Source organism: Hibiscus syriacus, unplaced genomic scaffold (genome assembly GCF_006381635.1).
Source record: "Hibiscus syriacus cultivar Baekdansim isolate YM2019G1 unplaced genomic scaffold, ASM638163v2 tig00110602_pilon, whole genome shotgun sequence".
Classification (NCBI taxonomy): domain Eukaryota; kingdom Viridiplantae; phylum Streptophyta; class Magnoliopsida; order Malvales; family Malvaceae; genus Hibiscus; species Hibiscus syriacus.
This window is the reverse complement of record NW_024062798.1, coordinates 2,431,030-2,447,327: the sequence shown is the minus strand read 5'-3', so window position 1 is coordinate 2,447,327 and position 16,298 is coordinate 2,431,030. Positions and strand designations below refer to the sequence as shown.

The 16,298-nt window shown below is 34.6% G+C and overlaps 3 protein-coding genes and 1 pseudogene across 3 annotated transcripts; 2 read left to right on the top strand and 2 right to left on the bottom strand.

Moving 5' to 3' along the window:
* The first annotated feature begins 389 nt into the window (after positions 1-389).
* On the top strand, positions 390-4,534 carry LOC120135063 (cyclin-dependent kinase D-3-like). The gene is made up of 7 exons (XM_039151426.1): positions 390-724; positions 1,113-1,411; positions 1,492-1,600; positions 2,339-2,464; positions 3,166-3,401; positions 3,474-3,767; positions 4,339-4,534. The coding sequence occupies exons 1-7, from the start codon at positions 620-622 to the stop codon at positions 4,394-4,396; spliced, it is 1,227 nt and encodes a 408-aa protein (XP_039007357.1). The 5' UTR covers positions 390-619; the 3' UTR covers positions 4,397-4,534.
* A 3,328-nt stretch (positions 4,535-7,862) lies between these two features.
* Positions 7,863-9,186, bottom strand: LOC120135190 (mitochondrial succinate-fumarate transporter 1-like). Its single transcript, XM_039151506.1, has 2 exons — positions 8,824-9,186; positions 7,863-8,402 (listed from the first exon to the last, which is right to left on the bottom strand). Exons 1-2 carry the CDS (start codon positions 9,169-9,171, stop codon positions 7,863-7,865), a joined length of 888 nt encoding a protein of 295 aa, XP_039007437.1. The 5' UTR covers positions 9,172-9,186.
* A 2,213-nt stretch (positions 9,187-11,399) lies between these two features.
* Positions 11,400-13,284, bottom strand: LOC120135191 (T-complex protein 1 subunit delta). The gene is made up of 2 exons (XM_039151507.1): positions 11,600-13,284; positions 11,400-11,467 (listed from the first exon to the last, which is right to left on the bottom strand). Exon 1 carries the CDS (start codon positions 13,199-13,201, stop codon positions 11,600-11,602), a length of 1,602 nt encoding a protein of 533 aa, XP_039007438.1. The 5' UTR covers positions 13,202-13,284; the 3' UTR covers positions 11,400-11,467.
* Positions 13,285-14,671: 1,387 nt separating this feature from the next.
* On the top strand, positions 14,672-16,228 carry LOC120135189 (annotated as a pseudogene).
* The last annotated feature ends 70 nt before the right edge of the window (positions 16,229-16,298 follow it).

The window sequence follows — 16,298 nt, the reverse complement described above, 5'->3', positions numbered from 1 at the left end:
AAGTTATTTACTATTTCTAAAACTAATTAAAAAAATCTAAAACTACAAAAGAAAAACAATCGACAAAAAGGATAAATAAGCTGCAAATATTGCTTGAGTTTTTTGACTCGGTAGAGAAAAAAAAACTTTTCACCGTGGGTATTCATATGCCAGGCGCAGTGCGATTGCACACAATTTGATGCTAAACGTGCCGCAACGTGGGTGCGTTTGAATCCAAACAAAGTAGACTGGTCTAAGAGTGCTTCCCTATATGTGTATTTAGTACTCTCTTCTTGCTTACCGCTCTTTTTCTTCTTCATGATAGTAGCTTCATCCAGGATTATGTTTCCTTTTAGATTAAATATTTTTTTTGTAATTTTCAATCAAATTGATATTTGCTTCAAAATTCGTCTGTTTACCGATCTCTCTTACTTTGCCTGATTTCCCATATTTCTGATCTTTTCTCATCCAGAGCTGGGAGTTCGAAGAAAGCTACTCACCTTTTATTCCTTCTTCTCTTCTTTTGGGTTTGGAATCTGGTTTTAAGGTCTGAAACGGGAAAAATGGAGAAGAATAAGAGTAATGCGTTGTGAAAATTCTGATAGATTAAAGAATACACAAATAAGAGGAAAGGGGGAAAATGACAGAAACGTATCCGTCGAAGAAAGTGGCGGATAGGTACTTGAAGCGCGAGGTTCTTGGTGAAGGTACTTATGGCGTTGTCTACAAAGCCATTGATACCAAGGTAGCCCTAACTATCTTTCTTACTTTATATTCTTTTTTGAAACCGAGTTCGAAAATAGAACAATTAGGTTTTTGATAGTATAAATGCAATTCATAATTCTTCTTTTTCTCTCTTAGATAAATTGCGAGGATAAAATAATTCAGTTTTTTTGCTATCAATTTTTTGTTAATAGAAATTTTGTCACTTAACTGAGTGATTATAGGCTTACTTTAGATGGGGATTTTGCTATTTTGCTTCTGCGCCAAAAATTAAAGTTAAAAAAAAGGAAAGAGAGAGAAAACGAAATCAAATTCAACCAAATTGCTAAGTACTTCTGTTTATGTATAAAACTAAATTAATTTTTCAGCTGTTGTAAGTGCAATTTTTTTGCTTGTTTCGTCTACTGCAGACAGGACAGATAGTCGCCATTAAGAAAATTCGGCTTGGGAAGCAGAAGGAAGGGGTGAATTTTACTGCACTCAGAGAAATTAAACTTCTTAAGGAGCTTAAAGATCCAAATATAATCGAGTTAACAGATGCATTTCCGCACAAGGGTAATTTGCATCTTGTGTTTGAGTTTATGGAGACCGACCTTGAAGCTGTTATTCGAGATCGAAATATATTCCTCTCACCTGCTGACATCAAATCCTACATTCAGATGACTTTAAAAGGGCTTGCTTTTTGCCACAAGAAATGGGTTTTACATAGGTCTTGTTTCAGTTTGCCCTTAGCCTAGTTTTGTGTGGTTGTGGCTTCTAAATTGCTTTACATGATATTTTGCTTTACAGGGATATGAAACCTAATAATTTGCTAATAGGATCCAATGGACAGCTTAAACTTGCAGATTTCGGTTTAGCACGCATATTTGGCAGCCCAGATCGCAGGTTTACTCACCAGGTAAGCTTATAGCTGCTAAGTGGTGTTTTCATTTTTATCAGTACACCGACTAATTGGTGCTTTGAATAACATCTTTTTGCTCCCGGTCCCCATAATTTTATAAATTTGTTGTATCATGAATCAGTATTTTCTGCTAGGAATAAGAGAACTTGGTGGCAGTGCTAACTTCCTAACCTTTCAGAGATAATACTCATAACCACAACTCCCTTGTTTTATGCAATCTCTATGTTTCTGTGGGATAAGTTTAACTGGGTTTATATTTGTGCTTGATTTCAGTTTCAACTTCTTGCTTTCTAAATTTTTGGCTTGATTGTTATGCAGGAACTAGGTTGTGTGCATAAAACATGCATGTTGGATTGTAGTAAATATCATTGATATCCTGTGTTATATCCATTATTTTGTTGTGTCATCAGCTTTTACTTTCATTCTCATAGTATCTTGAAGCAAAACTGTCAATGTAGTTGATTTTATGGAGAGACACCAATAGGATCAACAAAATTCGATGTCTATCTATTTTTTTTATTCTTTTCTTGGTATTGCATAATTTTTTATTTAGAAACCTGCCATTTTGATTTATTTGCATGGCTATTTTCCTCTCTTTGAGAAGTTATTGGTTTTGCAGTTGGTTCTGGATAATTTTCTTCTGATTTGTTTTTTTCTTACCTTTCAATTGGAAGCTGTAAATTTATCCATCCTTTTGGATTTAACTTACTTTTAAGTCCATGGAACTATAAATAGGTCTTTGCTCGATGGTACAGAGCTCCTGAGTTACTTTTTGGTACCAAGCAATATGGTGCTGGTGTGGATGTTTGGGCTGCTGCCTGTATATTTGCTGAACTTCTCCTCCGACGACCATTTCTGCAGGTGAACCTAGAATATGGTCAAAGTTCTTCAGTGTTAGACTTATATTGGTTTGATAATTGCATAATATCAAGTTATAGATTACGTACTTTATATTTCTGCTGAACTATATTTTTTTTTAAAACTTAAATGACGGTATGTGATGATTGTATCTCATTTTTCACCTTTCTTCTTTTACCATGTGGTTTGAAATGGTTTTTCATTTTATCAGTTTCTTTATCAACCCTACTTTCTGCTTCCCCTTTGCCATGTAATGTGTTAGTCAAGAATTTTTCATCAGATTATGTTATGAGCAATGTTTGATTTGCAGTTTGGTGTTACTATGGATTATCACTGTGCTGACTATTTTCCAGTTTAGTTGAACTTATTGTCATTGTAATATGCGAAGAAGATATTTAGGTAGTCATTTGACCTTTGTTACTTAAGACTTTCATTTTTTTGTACTACCTGTGTCCAACACATTAGTTACGGCTATTGGGGTGTGATCATCCCAATGTATGGAAAAGTTGAGCTTGCACGTATTGAACAAATACCCATATACAAAACTCACCTTTGAATCTGCGTAACGTAGGTTTTAACAAGCTCATATGTGTTTGGTCATTTCAGTTTCCCTTCTTTCCGTTATGTACTGTGTTGTCAATTTGAAGTTCCACTCCTGGTATATTTTCTTATTTTCTTTGGTTCGATGTTTAACATTTAAATAGGGTACAAGTGACATCGATCAGTTAGGAAAGATCTTTGCAGCCTTTGGGACGCTGACACCCTCTCAGTGGCCAGATATGGTATACCTGCCTGATTATGTAGAATACCAATATGTTCCTGCACCACCTTTACGTTCATTGTTTCCGATGGCCAGTGATGACGCTTTAGATCTGTTATCAAAAATGTTTACATATGACCCAAAAGCTAGAATTGCAACTCAGCAAGCATTAGAGCACAGGTATTTGGAAGCTTTTAATTAAAACTAAAATGAACATTTGGATCTTGGGTCTCATGTGTGTGTTTTGTTCAGGTACTTTTCATCTGCACCACTACCTACGGATCCGGCTAAGCACTCTAGGCCTACTCCTAAATCACGTCCGTCAGATGTTAATCTCCAGGATGGTCCCACTGTGCTTTCTCCACCACGAAAATCAAGGAGAGTAATGCCAGATCGTGATTCCAACCAACTGGAGAAGATTGATGAGCATGTTGGTGGAATTAGAGCGGTAGCTGGTGACCATTCAGGAAAGAATGAACAGGTTCCAATGTCTGTAGATTTTTCAATCTTTGGGTCAAAACCTCTGAGTAGACCGACAATTAACAGGTAAGATGATAACTATTTTGTGTTTTTTTCATAATGGTTTTTGGTCCTTCATAATTTCCGCAAGCTCATGTGGTTATTCAAATGTGCAACCAATTGCAGTTTAACTTGAAATAATTTTTGAACCTTGTATCATTAATTTTAAATGAAATTGCTTTTGGAGTAAGCTTAGACATTCTATATCATGACCTGTCCGAATTTGTTAAAGAAATTATATCAGGGCTCTAGTGTTATCACTTATCAGGTCTTCATTTAAGATTATCATTTCGATTCAAAATTCTTCATCGTGTTCTTAAACAAGTCTGGAAGATGGGTAGCAAATCACTCTTTCCATGCTGTAAATTTTGAAGAATCTCAAGCTGCATGTTGATTTTCCTCCCTCATTTACTAATTAGTAATTACTGCTAGGATAGATATAAGTAATGAAGCTCGGTAAAAGAGCATTAGTCCTCGTAGGATAGTAGATATAGGTAATGAAATCCAAAATGGTATTACATATGTCAAGATATCTGGATTTGTTATGAATTAGGTGTAAGAAAAATACAGACTTGATTTGTTCGTCATTGTTTTTCAATGCTGACAGGTCTCATCTGAAGAGGAAACTCGACCTTGAATTCCAACACAATGATTAAAGAAATATATACGCATTTGTATCGATCCAAGACTCTTGTGATGAGGTGTTCAAGTGGGCTAAATATTTATGAGCTACCTATATGTAACCTTCTGTTAACCACTCAGGGCAGGTCCCCTTTTCATATTCTTTATATACATACTCGGCTTCCTATTCATTAATGTCGACTGTATCAAGAAACAGTTACAGTTAGAGATTTTGATGAAGAATTTAGTCCTTAAAACATTTTGATGAAGAATTTTGACTTTGTAGTTATGAGTTGTTGTGAGTGAAGAGTGATAGGAGGCTATGGGCCATGAGGGTTTTAAGTTCATGTCTTAGGGTATTGCATAGTGTTAACTTCCGAATTGAAGGGTAATTCTAATTCTATTTTTTTTTTTTTTACATTTCTCTTTGAGTGAATGTATTATGTTATGCTGCAGTTGAATAACATCAACCGTTTATTGTAGTTTTTTTTTATTATAAATCAAATTGGAGAAACATTGCTTAGAGTATTGACAATATTAGGGTCCGTTTGGTTCAAAAAAAATATAGGTTTCATTTTATTTTCTTAAAAAATAGAAAAATATTGAAGAAAACATGTTTGGTGGTAAAATTAGAAAATGATTTCTAGAAAATGAAAATAAAAATGAGTAACAATATGAAAATATAAAAAAGATGTTATCAGTATTTTCATTAAAATTATTTTGAAATTTGAAAAATATAAAAATACGAAATTTAGAATTTAACTTAACTTCAAATCCTTCTAACAATAATTTTTTGACTTAATGGTACCTAAAATCCTCAAACTTTTAAAAAAATCAATATGATCCTTAAAGTTTTTTTACATTCAATGTGGTTCTTAAATTAATTTTTTTAATAATTTAGTTTTTTAGCATTTTTATATTTAATGTATTAAATATCTTAATAACTGTATATTTTATATTTTAAATTTAAATAATACCTTAATTTTTTTATAAAAAATTTAAATAAGTGCTCAAACTTTCTAAAATATTAATTAGGCCCTCAAACTTAGTAAAAAATCAATTAAACTCATTTACCACGTCATAATCAATTGTGCACTATCACAATAACATAATGAACTGTCACATCAATATTGTAGATTATCATGTAAACTTTGTGAACTGTCATGTGTCTTGAGGTTTGATTTAGTTGATAAAAAAATTAAATAGATTTTGTGTTATGAAATTTCTCATCAATTTTATTGTTTTGCATAACTTATGTAATAATTTTTTTAATAATTATATTTTAATTATTTAATAACTATTATTCATCTCTATTTTGAAAAAATTAGATTCCAAATATATTTTCATTATTTTTATTTTGGAATTTAAGCTTTCATTTATATTAATCAAATATATTTTTTAATTTTCAAAAATCTGAAAATAATTTTTTTTTCTAAAGATAAAAGCAAAACACAAAAATATTAATGATTTAAACGTGAATATTAATTTTAGTTAAATTTGACTCGAGACAAATTATTCAATGTCGATTATTAAGGGTAATAGTCTAAATGACAGCTCAGGCCCCAAAATTTTCAATTCTACTTTTTATCTTTATAATTAAGTCTTTTATTTTTTTATAATTAAAACTCTTAATTTTTGTAATCTCATTTTTTACCTTTATAATTGAGGTTCCTAATTTTTTCAGTCTCACTTTTTACATTTATAATTGAGGTTTCTAATTTTTTTAATCTCACTTTCTATCTTTATAATTGATGCCCCTAAAATTTTTCAATCTCACTTTTTACCTTTATAATTGAGTTCCCTAAATTTTTTAAATCTCTCTTTTTTATATATATATAATTTAGGCCCCTAATTTAATCATTTTCTAAGATTTATTAATGTAATATTGAATTAATTGTTCAAAGTAATAGAATATACTTTCGTTCTATAAAAAACTTATTTTTTTCAATTTTGTTCAAGGTCCCGAAAATATCTGAGACGACCCTGAAACTATTAGACCACGTTAATTAATTTTATTTTGTTTTTTAGATTTTACCGTCCGTTGTGGTTTTTGTTTGAATTTATCATTATATAATATAAAATTTAATTATTTATTAAATTTAATTTATATAAAATTTTATTATTTATTAAATTTAATTTATATAAAATTTTGTATATAAAAAATCTCATACTCTAGTATACACTTTTTATTTTTATTTTTTTTATTTAGAGATACTGCATCAGATTCAGGTAGAACTAGAGAAGGAGATTATATAGAACACAAAAGAAAGGAACTAGATTGGGGACAATTAATTTACGTAATTTCACCTCAAAAGTTAGTTTTTTTATTGGTATAATTAATGAAAACTTTTTTATTTTGATTTTTTTTATTAAGTTAAGGCAATATAAAGAAGTATATGTTCTTTTAATGTTGGCAACCATTTAACAATGAAAACTCAATCACTCTGTTGTAATTGTTGGTTGAACTGGTGACCTCTAGGAACAACTAGGGATAGGCATGGGTCGGGTTTGGGTCGATCAGATCGACTTGAAATAATAAAAAATATTATTTTTTTCTTCAATAAAAATAAGGATTTAATTGAAAAAAATAAATATATAGAGAGATATTATTGTAATTATCTCTAAATATATAGGTAAAATTATATTTTTTTGGGGGTCGGGTATTTTTCATCCTAAACATGAACTCGACTCCACCCGAACATCACATTTAAAAAATATGAACTCGACGAACCCAAATTTTTTTAAAAAGTCCACAGACACGATCGGGTCGGGTCAAAACTCGAACAATAATAATTCCTTTAACTACTAAGATAAGTTAGTTGGTGTAACTAGGATTTGAATCTTAAATAGTTAGTAACTAAAAAAATTAATTAGGGATGTCAGTATACTAGGTTTCGTATCGCATTCAATTGGATGAAGATAAATACATGTTTTGCGGGCAATGGACTAAGGATGAAGGCAAAAACTAGACCTATTATGAGTAATAAGACATACGTAAGTGTAATATTATATCTATTTCATCCCACTAATAATGTATTATTATTTATATTTAAATATTATATAAGGATTTCACTTTCTTATTGAGGTTACATTTTCATTTATCAATTAAAAGTCACGATAATTTGTTATTACTTTTTAAATTATAACAATTCAAATAATGACAATTGAGAGACATGTATTTTATATTTTCAATAAAAAAATATTATATTTATTTAACTAATATTTCTAAATATATTGTTATGAAATGAGTCAAGAAACGAATTTGGTCTACTAAATTTAAAATTAATTTCTTGCCAGGCCCCAATAGCAATCATACTAAAAATGACATTATATAGAGCTAATGCATTTTTTTTAATTCTCCCCCACCACTGTACTATGAATAAAGAAAGTAGTACAAGTCCAACATGGCATGCTATTTAGGGTTCAAGTGATAAAAAATGGAACTTTTTCATACCTGCAATTGTGTTGAAATCCATGGGCAAATTTTGGTAAGATGCAAGCTTATAATGCAGCACTACTATAGAGGTATATTTTCTCGTAAAGACCAGTTATTTGGTCTGCAACAGCCCACATTATGGCTTGGCCAGGTGGTATCCGCATGAGCCGAGGCACAAATCCTTTCCACAATGCGCAAACCCCTTCCTCCGCGTATATGGTCCGGATAGCATGGATCATACCCTTATATTTCGACTTGCCTCCGTCTCGATTCTGAGCCATTAACCTGGTTTTGACGACATCAAAGGGACTGGTACATACCGGACCGGCTGTACCTGCGAGGAACCCTGATACCATGGACTGCCATGGTTGGAGGATTCTCTGATCACCTTCATGTTTCTTCCACAATATCACATCGAAAGCGTTCTTGGCTGTAAACATTGCTGCTTGGTTCATTCCGTTACGCATGACGGTTGGGGCGGCTCCGGCCCAGAGCCCGAAGATGCCCTCTTCGTGGATGATTGTTCGAGCGCAATGTATGGGACCTTTGTACTTTAAAAGCTCTGGACTTAATCCTTTCTGTTGTTGTAGTCTAATTTTCACCACCTTCACAGTCATAAAGCAGATTTAATCATTGCCATTGTATTCCAGAGATATATGAAAATATTTCCCATTTTATCACTCGAACACAACTAGTGCAGTCATGCTTAATTATTTCAAAGTTTTTTAACATAAATTGTAAAATTGTAAGATGAGCGAAATTATAAAATTGTAGGATGAGTAAACTTATAAAATTGTTGTGAACAAAAACGAATGATCGATGACAATCTCAATTATATAGAATTTAAAATTTTCAGGACCACCACTCGCTCCCGATCCATCATTTTATATATTATGTTACTCGGACTTAGATTAAGCGTCGATACACATGCATTTGGCAGGAACATGACCATATTTTCTAAGGTATATTCGAATTAACGTAAAATCCACTGATCAGATTATCAATTATGAATCCGAAACAACTAACCTCAAAAGGAGTGACGACCGCAAGGGCTTCCAAAACCCCAGCACCGAAACCAGCCAAAACCCTCCCGTGGTTACTCAACGAACCGGTGACCGAGTCCTTAAACGCGCTCTGAAACACCGCGTTCGAACCCATCCGCAAGGCGTACTTGAGCGTCAAGTGAGTGGCGAAGGGCGTCAAACCTTTCCAAAGAGCCTGAACCCCTTCGGCTCGATACACGGTGGCTCCGCAGTGAACGATTCCCTTGTAATTGCCCGTCCGGTCTAACTGCAGCCTCGTCTTGATCACATCGATGGGCTGTAGACAGCAGGCTTCCATTACACCGCCGAATGATCCGGAAATGGCTTTCATGTAAGGCGGGATGGGTTGGGTTTTGGGGTTTCGGTTGGTTTGAGATTGTTGTTCCATTGGAATGGGATTTTTCTCAAGAGATTCTGGTGCTTCTCAAATCACGAATGAATCATGTTTGTTTGGGAAATGCCAGAAAACTTGGTTTTCGAAGTTTCAAAATCATTTGCGATTCTAAGTGAGATTATTTATATTACGCTGTTGTGGCTGATACTCACCTAACCCTTTTTTTACGACCATTAAACATTCAAAACGCAGACATATATAGGTCAAAGTTATTCACACCCAATTACTTGCACCAATTCTCCTCACGTTGATAGTTTACCTTTTTTTAGTTGGATAAATTACATGTTTAGTATCTAAACTATAATCCGTTTTAGTACCTAAAACCAAATTACAAACACCTTAGAAGTTTAGTAACGTTTAAATGTAATTTACACTATGTAAATTTATTTTCTTAAAAACAAAAAAGGGAAAATAGGATTGGTTAAAATTTTCAAAAATAGAAATGGAAATATGCAAAATTTATAAAATAATCAAAATTTATGTAATTATTTTCAATAAAAAATTGATTACGATTCGAATTTATATAAATATTCTTTTTAATAATAATAATATATATATATATCAAATCTAGAAATGAAAATAAAATTATTTTAATTTTATACAATTTTAAAACTGTTGAATGAGTAAAAATAAATGATTGAAATTAACTGTAACATATGAGAAAATATTCACACACAAGAAAGAAAAAGATTAAATATTTTAGTTTTTCCTTTTAATAATTATAATTATTCAAACAAAAAATATATAATCTTTTTCCTTTCTTTCACTGTCCTTTTCGTTTTCTTTACAAATTTCGATCTAAACATGAGGGTCACTATGATAGTTAAATATCACGTCAATCTAGTTAATGTCGATTAAATGATCCATTTAATTAAATATCATACTTGAAAGAAAAAAACAATGAAAAACTCCTTTTTAAAAAAAAAACTTGTTTTGAAATAAAACCTTTTTGTATTTAACCAGGACAACCTTAAAACTATGACTTCAATAAATTAACATCATTTTTGTCATAATTTTACGGGTGAACTACACCAATAGTCACCAAAGAAATTTTATGTTGCTTGAGAACTAAAAAAGGGATTTGAACCCAAGAACTCTTGTACTAGATTCTAACATCTAATCACTAAATTAGGTCAAGATTTTATTATTTTTTCATTAAAATTTATATGTAAGTTGTACTACATCACCATCTCAAAATTGCCATATGACAAATAAAAAGAAGATAATTATCATATATTGAACTGCAAAGATCAATGATTTCCTACCATTGATACCGTCCCGTTTCCTTTTTATTGTTCATTTCTTTAGCCTTTCATTAAGAAAATATTATTACTATTTGAAGTAAACCATCATAGCATTTCCAGAACAAGAAAGAAAGAAGTGAATTAATCAAATATACTTCACTATGCATTAGGTCAATCTTTCATACGCGTGTTTCAACTATGGAAATAAAGTTCCTGCATGAGAGTGAAGTGAACCAAAATATTTACACTAGAGAATCATGGATTAAGAAGGGAAATGTGGGGAAGGAAGGTTGAAAAAGATAGAAGAGGAAAAGAGAGAATGCATATCACATTAACCATTAAAACTACGACAACCAAGCTTTACTTTTGCACTAGGAACTTTGCATGTTATAACCCAATATCACCCTTGTATTTACACTCTAATCACTGCACATAATTGAAGCACGTATCAGAGTGGATTCTAGTTCCAAAAGTTTCCCTCTAAACTATCCAGATTTGCTATGTTCTACTTCCAAATAGAACAATTCATTGTAACTAATAAAAACATGTTGCAAGCAACGAAGTCAAATGGATAACAATCTCATTCAAGGTACGCAATCCAATCAAATAGACGAACAGTAGACCAACAACCAGTTGGTCTAGTGGGATGAGACACTAAATTTCTTAAGCAAGGTCATGAATTTAAATGATGATGTTTGCAAACAGCGCATGCTGGGTATGGAAGGTCACTCTCGTCTCTACATTACCCGTCTGGATTAGTCGATTAATAAATCAAATACCGGTGGTTATAAAAAAAATAGATGAAGAGTTAACAAACAAAGCTAAAGGAAAAAGGCGAAAAAAAATACCATTGTTAAAAGCAAGCACATTCGAGGTAGTGTATATAGCCCAACCAAAAGTTAAAACATAGTCGGTACTAATACTATAAGGAAACAAAAGCACTAAATCAGATAATACAAAGAACACATTTTATAGTCCAATGCAGAAAACTGCCTGAAATAAACAAATATCATCAATCTTCAAAGCAGGGCAAATATTTGGGAGTAGATAGCCAATAAAGAAACTTGAAACATAGTCATACTAGGATCACATGAACGCATTTCACCATCCGATGCAGAAACCTACCTGACATTAACAATATCATCAATCTTCAAGATCATCCTCACACACTCTGTTGCCAGTGTAATCGCACTTGTGCTTACAAGCAGTGGTTGCACGACATTCTCCTCCAAGATGTTAGTGATCTGTCCCTTCCTCACATTGATCCCAGCATTGATCTCCCCTTGAGCATGCCGATTCCTCAGCTCAGTCACGATAGCAATAGGGTTCAACCCAGCATTCTCAGCCAACGTGTAAGGAATAACTTCAAGCGCCTCGGCAAAAGATCTCACACAATACCCCTCCATCCCATGCAACACCTTAGACCAAGCACCAAGCTGCCTCGACAACTCGATCTCCGGGGCACCACCACCTGCAATCAGAAACCTCTTACTCACTAAACACCTTACCACACATAAAGCATCATGTAAACTCCTCTCAGCCTCGTCAAGAACCAACTGATTCGAACCCCTAACCAAAACAGTAGTAGTTCTTCCCATATCTTTAATCCCGGTAACCTTAACAATCTTTGCATCCCCAAGTGAAACCTCCTCAACAAGTTCCGCATGCCCCAACTTCTCGGCTCGAAAATGCTCAATATTAGCAATAGGCAAGCAGTTCAAAGTCTTGGTAATAAACTCAATATCATCCCTCTCAACGTCCTTAATAACCATAATCTTTGCTTTAGCCAGATAATGCAACGACAAATCAGTGACTGCATCCCTCAAAATACTCTTTTGAATCAACAAAACATTACAGCCAGTGGCCTTAATCTTCTTAATCATACCCAAAATATAATTCCTTTCCTCTTTCAATATCCTATCCATTTGAGTATAATCAGAAACTACAATACTCTGTTCAATATCAGTTTTAGGAGGGGAAATCTGAAACTGGATTACCGCAATTTTGGCGTTCTCCATTCTGGTCGGCCCTCCAGCTGCATGGCTCGCTTTCTTATCGAAAACCAACCCTTTAACCAACTGCGTATCGTCCACTGTTCCCCCATGCTTTTTCACAATCTTGATGTCCCTTAAATCAACCATATCCGGTTTTGCTGGATCAACGACTGAGAGAACAGAATCAACCGCAAGGGGAGCCAGAAGAGTTGAGTATTGGCTAACAACCTTACTGTTCAACGAAGTACTGGCGGATTTGATTAACGATTCGCGGTCGGAGAGCTCGAGGGGAACGGCCATGGCAGTTAGAACGTCGACGGCCTTAGACGAAGCCTTGTGGAGGGAATCGGATATAACAGTGGGGTGAATACCATGGGAGAGAAGAGTGAGACACTGCTTAAGGAGGGCGCCGGCTATGACGACGACTGTAGTGGTACCGTCACCGGCGGCGGCGTCCTGAGATTTAGAGAGTTCGACAAGCATTTTAGCTGCGGGTTGTAGGACTTCCATCTTGTTTAAGATTGTGGCGCCGTCGTTGGTAATAATGACTTCGCCGTTGGCGGTTGAGATCATTTTGTCCATTCCTTTGGGTCCTAAGCTGGTTCGGACGGCGTCAGCCACGGATCGGGCTGCTTTGATGTTGGCTTGGCGGATGTCTTCTTTGCGCTTGTTGTCCACGTAGGACTCCGTCTTGGAAGAGCGCGGCTGGGATGCAGTTACGGCCGCCATTTCTGGGTTTTTTTTCTTTTTCGATGGAAGCGGATGATTGGAAATGATAGGGTGGATCAGAAGAGAAAAACCCTAGGAGAACCGAGAGGGAATATATAGATAGAAAAGGGAGAATTTTCTGGGTGGAAAATCGAGAACGAAAGCCTTGGCCCTTGCTTAGGGCTTTTGGATTTTAACCCTTTCTTTAACTAGAGAATTTTTACACATGAAATGGGCCTTTTATCCAAATATCACCAAAACCGAAATTAGTATAGGAAATAACATATATATTTCAGATTATTTCTTAGATTAATAGGTCATGTAGAAAACGTTTTTAAACATACTCCATGCATAACGTGTTTAAAACAAAAAGTGGCGTTGGCCAAACCCAGTCTTGCTTTGTCCAATCGACGAAAGATCTCTTGGTCTTCAAGTTTGGGATCCCAGAAAATACCCAAAAGATAGATAACATTTGATGCCAATAATTACTTCTGCTTATCCTTCCATGAATTCTAGTTACAATGTGTCCTCAAGTACTTTGAGAACCATGACAGATGAATTCAGAGGGGTGGTGAAATTTGTGAGGTATGATGGTATGGTTCATGTCAAATCTCTTCTTGGCAACTTATTTTATTCTGTTTTCCTCCTCAGCAAACCCCAAAAGCAAACAAAAAACTTGCATACATCTTCAAGATGTTATGTGTAAGCTTTTCTTTTTTTTGGCATGAATAAGGTGGTAAGGGAGAGTCTGAGGAGAGAAAAGATGGTGATGTTTGTTTCAAGTGGAAAGATGTTGAGGCTTTGAGTTTGGGGACTGTATTGGAGAGTGAGTTATGCATCTTGATACCAAGCTGTAATAAGAGAAATGTTGTTGCAGAAGGGTGGAAAGAGGAGAGAGTGCGAACAGAGATAAGAACATGAGGGGAAGTCAAGATACTGATCTTATGTCAGGAAAAAAGGCTTGATGTTATATTTTACTTACGAACGTGTCCACTTACATTAACTTTTAAGCAGTTGATTTGAAAAAGGCAATGCCAAATGCCGTGATGCATTTGTAAGAACTTGGTTTACATCATAGCAATAATTACTTTCCATTAGAGCCGACTGGGGGGTTTGGGACCTACTGTTAAAAGTTTTTTGAATTTCAAAGCGGTTTCTAGGTGGATTCATAATCTTGTTGCGTCTTTCTTTGAGATATATTTTCTGAGCACTCATGATTGTTGTTGAATTATTTCATGTAGGTGGAAGATAATCAACTTCTTAGTGAATGTTAAGACCTCAATTTGTGATGGACTTCAAAGTTTTGTTGGGAAAATAGGATTGGGATTTGGACCCCTTGTTTGCATAATTTAGTATTACCCACTATTTAAACAAATTTAAGTCTTTCTTTTAATGGCTTATGTTCGGAACTTTGGATTGTGAACTAGGTGGAACAGGATTCCTCCAATTCCTAGCCCAAGTAGTTTTTCGGGGATGTACATATGATGACACATACCTAGCTTTGTATTTCCTGGTGGTGTCCGTCCTTCCTGTCCATCTAAAGCGACCTGGGATAGTAGGAGGTTATCGGATGCAAAAGTTTCTCTCCATGCTGGATCAGACAAGTTGGGTGAAATTAAAGGAGTTGCAGATGGGCAGTTTGATGGAAAGAAGAGAAAAACGGTAAATATGTTACTGCTGTGCCTTCTTCTAATCCGGGAATTCAGGTTGGTAGTCCTGCTGACTTATGAGTTCTTGTTCCACAAAGTGTGAGTATCTAGATGCAACAGGATTGGTTGAACAAACAAAGGGAAATGCTGAGAACAATATGACGAATGGCTCAAAAAATCTAAGTTCAGAACAACTTTCTTCCCATAACAGTGAGGTTGATGGATCTCTTAGATATACTCCACATAAGGGTTTGCATGCGACTGCCTATGCAGCAAGCACTAAAGAGGCAGAGAACTTGGCCATTGAACAAATAATGTCTGGTCCATATGTCTCCCACCAAGCTTTGGAGGAACCTGAAGAGCTTGAAGATGATTTAGAATTTAGGAACTCGATAGTCTCTGTGGGGAATACTAATAATGGCCTCTGCAGTCTTCAGTGTCAGATTCAGCAGGAGCAACACTAGTAGTATCAAGCGATCGAGCTGGTCCTTTCATTAATTTACATGCTAGTGGCGGTATAGAAAAGTTAGAGGTTCTTCCTGCTTCCCTTCTCGATTTTTACTAATTTCTATCAACTCTATCTACATTGCTAGATATCCCGAATATGATTCCCTTGCTTATATTTTCTTGATCTGCTCCTTGGTTACTGTCAAGTTTACTACTGTGTCTGAAAAGCTGAAAACAAAAATTTCTTCACTCTCTTTGTGATTATAAAGCCTTTTTGGGAATGAGGAGGCTCTAATATCTCAACTACTATGTATAACCATATTTTTTGGGGCACTAATACAATCACAGCCTGAAGATAGTGTATAGTTGTAGATGTTGGGGGTTCGAACCTCGTACTTGTTGGATGTCATCTAGTAAGAACGGCTGCATTGAAGATTATCTTAAGGGTGCTATACAAAGCTTCCTTTGATCACTGTTTGGAACAATGAGTTGACTAGTTATTTAAAATATGCAATTATAAGTGATGACCTTGTGAGTAAACTGGTTCAACCAAAACCAAGCTTTCACGAGGCTTTGTACCCATATATCATACACAAGATCAGATTTTGATTTTTGTTCTTACAAAGGATTGATAATATTCTGACTATTGGTAATTTTCACTTGCAGCCTGCAGAACTTACTGCAATGCCATCAATCCTGGTCGCCCCTGTGGTCCAGAGGAAGCCACTGATAAGGTAAATTGCAATGACTTCGTTTAGAAGATCTACGATTCTCAGTTGTTTGCTATATCACATTTGAGCCTTGCCATTTCCTTTGTGATTGGCAGATTGAACTTCACATCCTTGGGTAAATCGTCTGGGAAAAGTGGGTAAAACAGGGTTTAGAGAAGTCGTTTGACTGATTTGGAAAGGGTTATACGTGATAACTGAAGTTAACCGTTCTCTTTCATCGCCCGTTTTATAGTTAATAAAAAAAACTCTGAGCTTGCAAGAATTTCAGCTTTGAGTTGTGTAAATGAAATG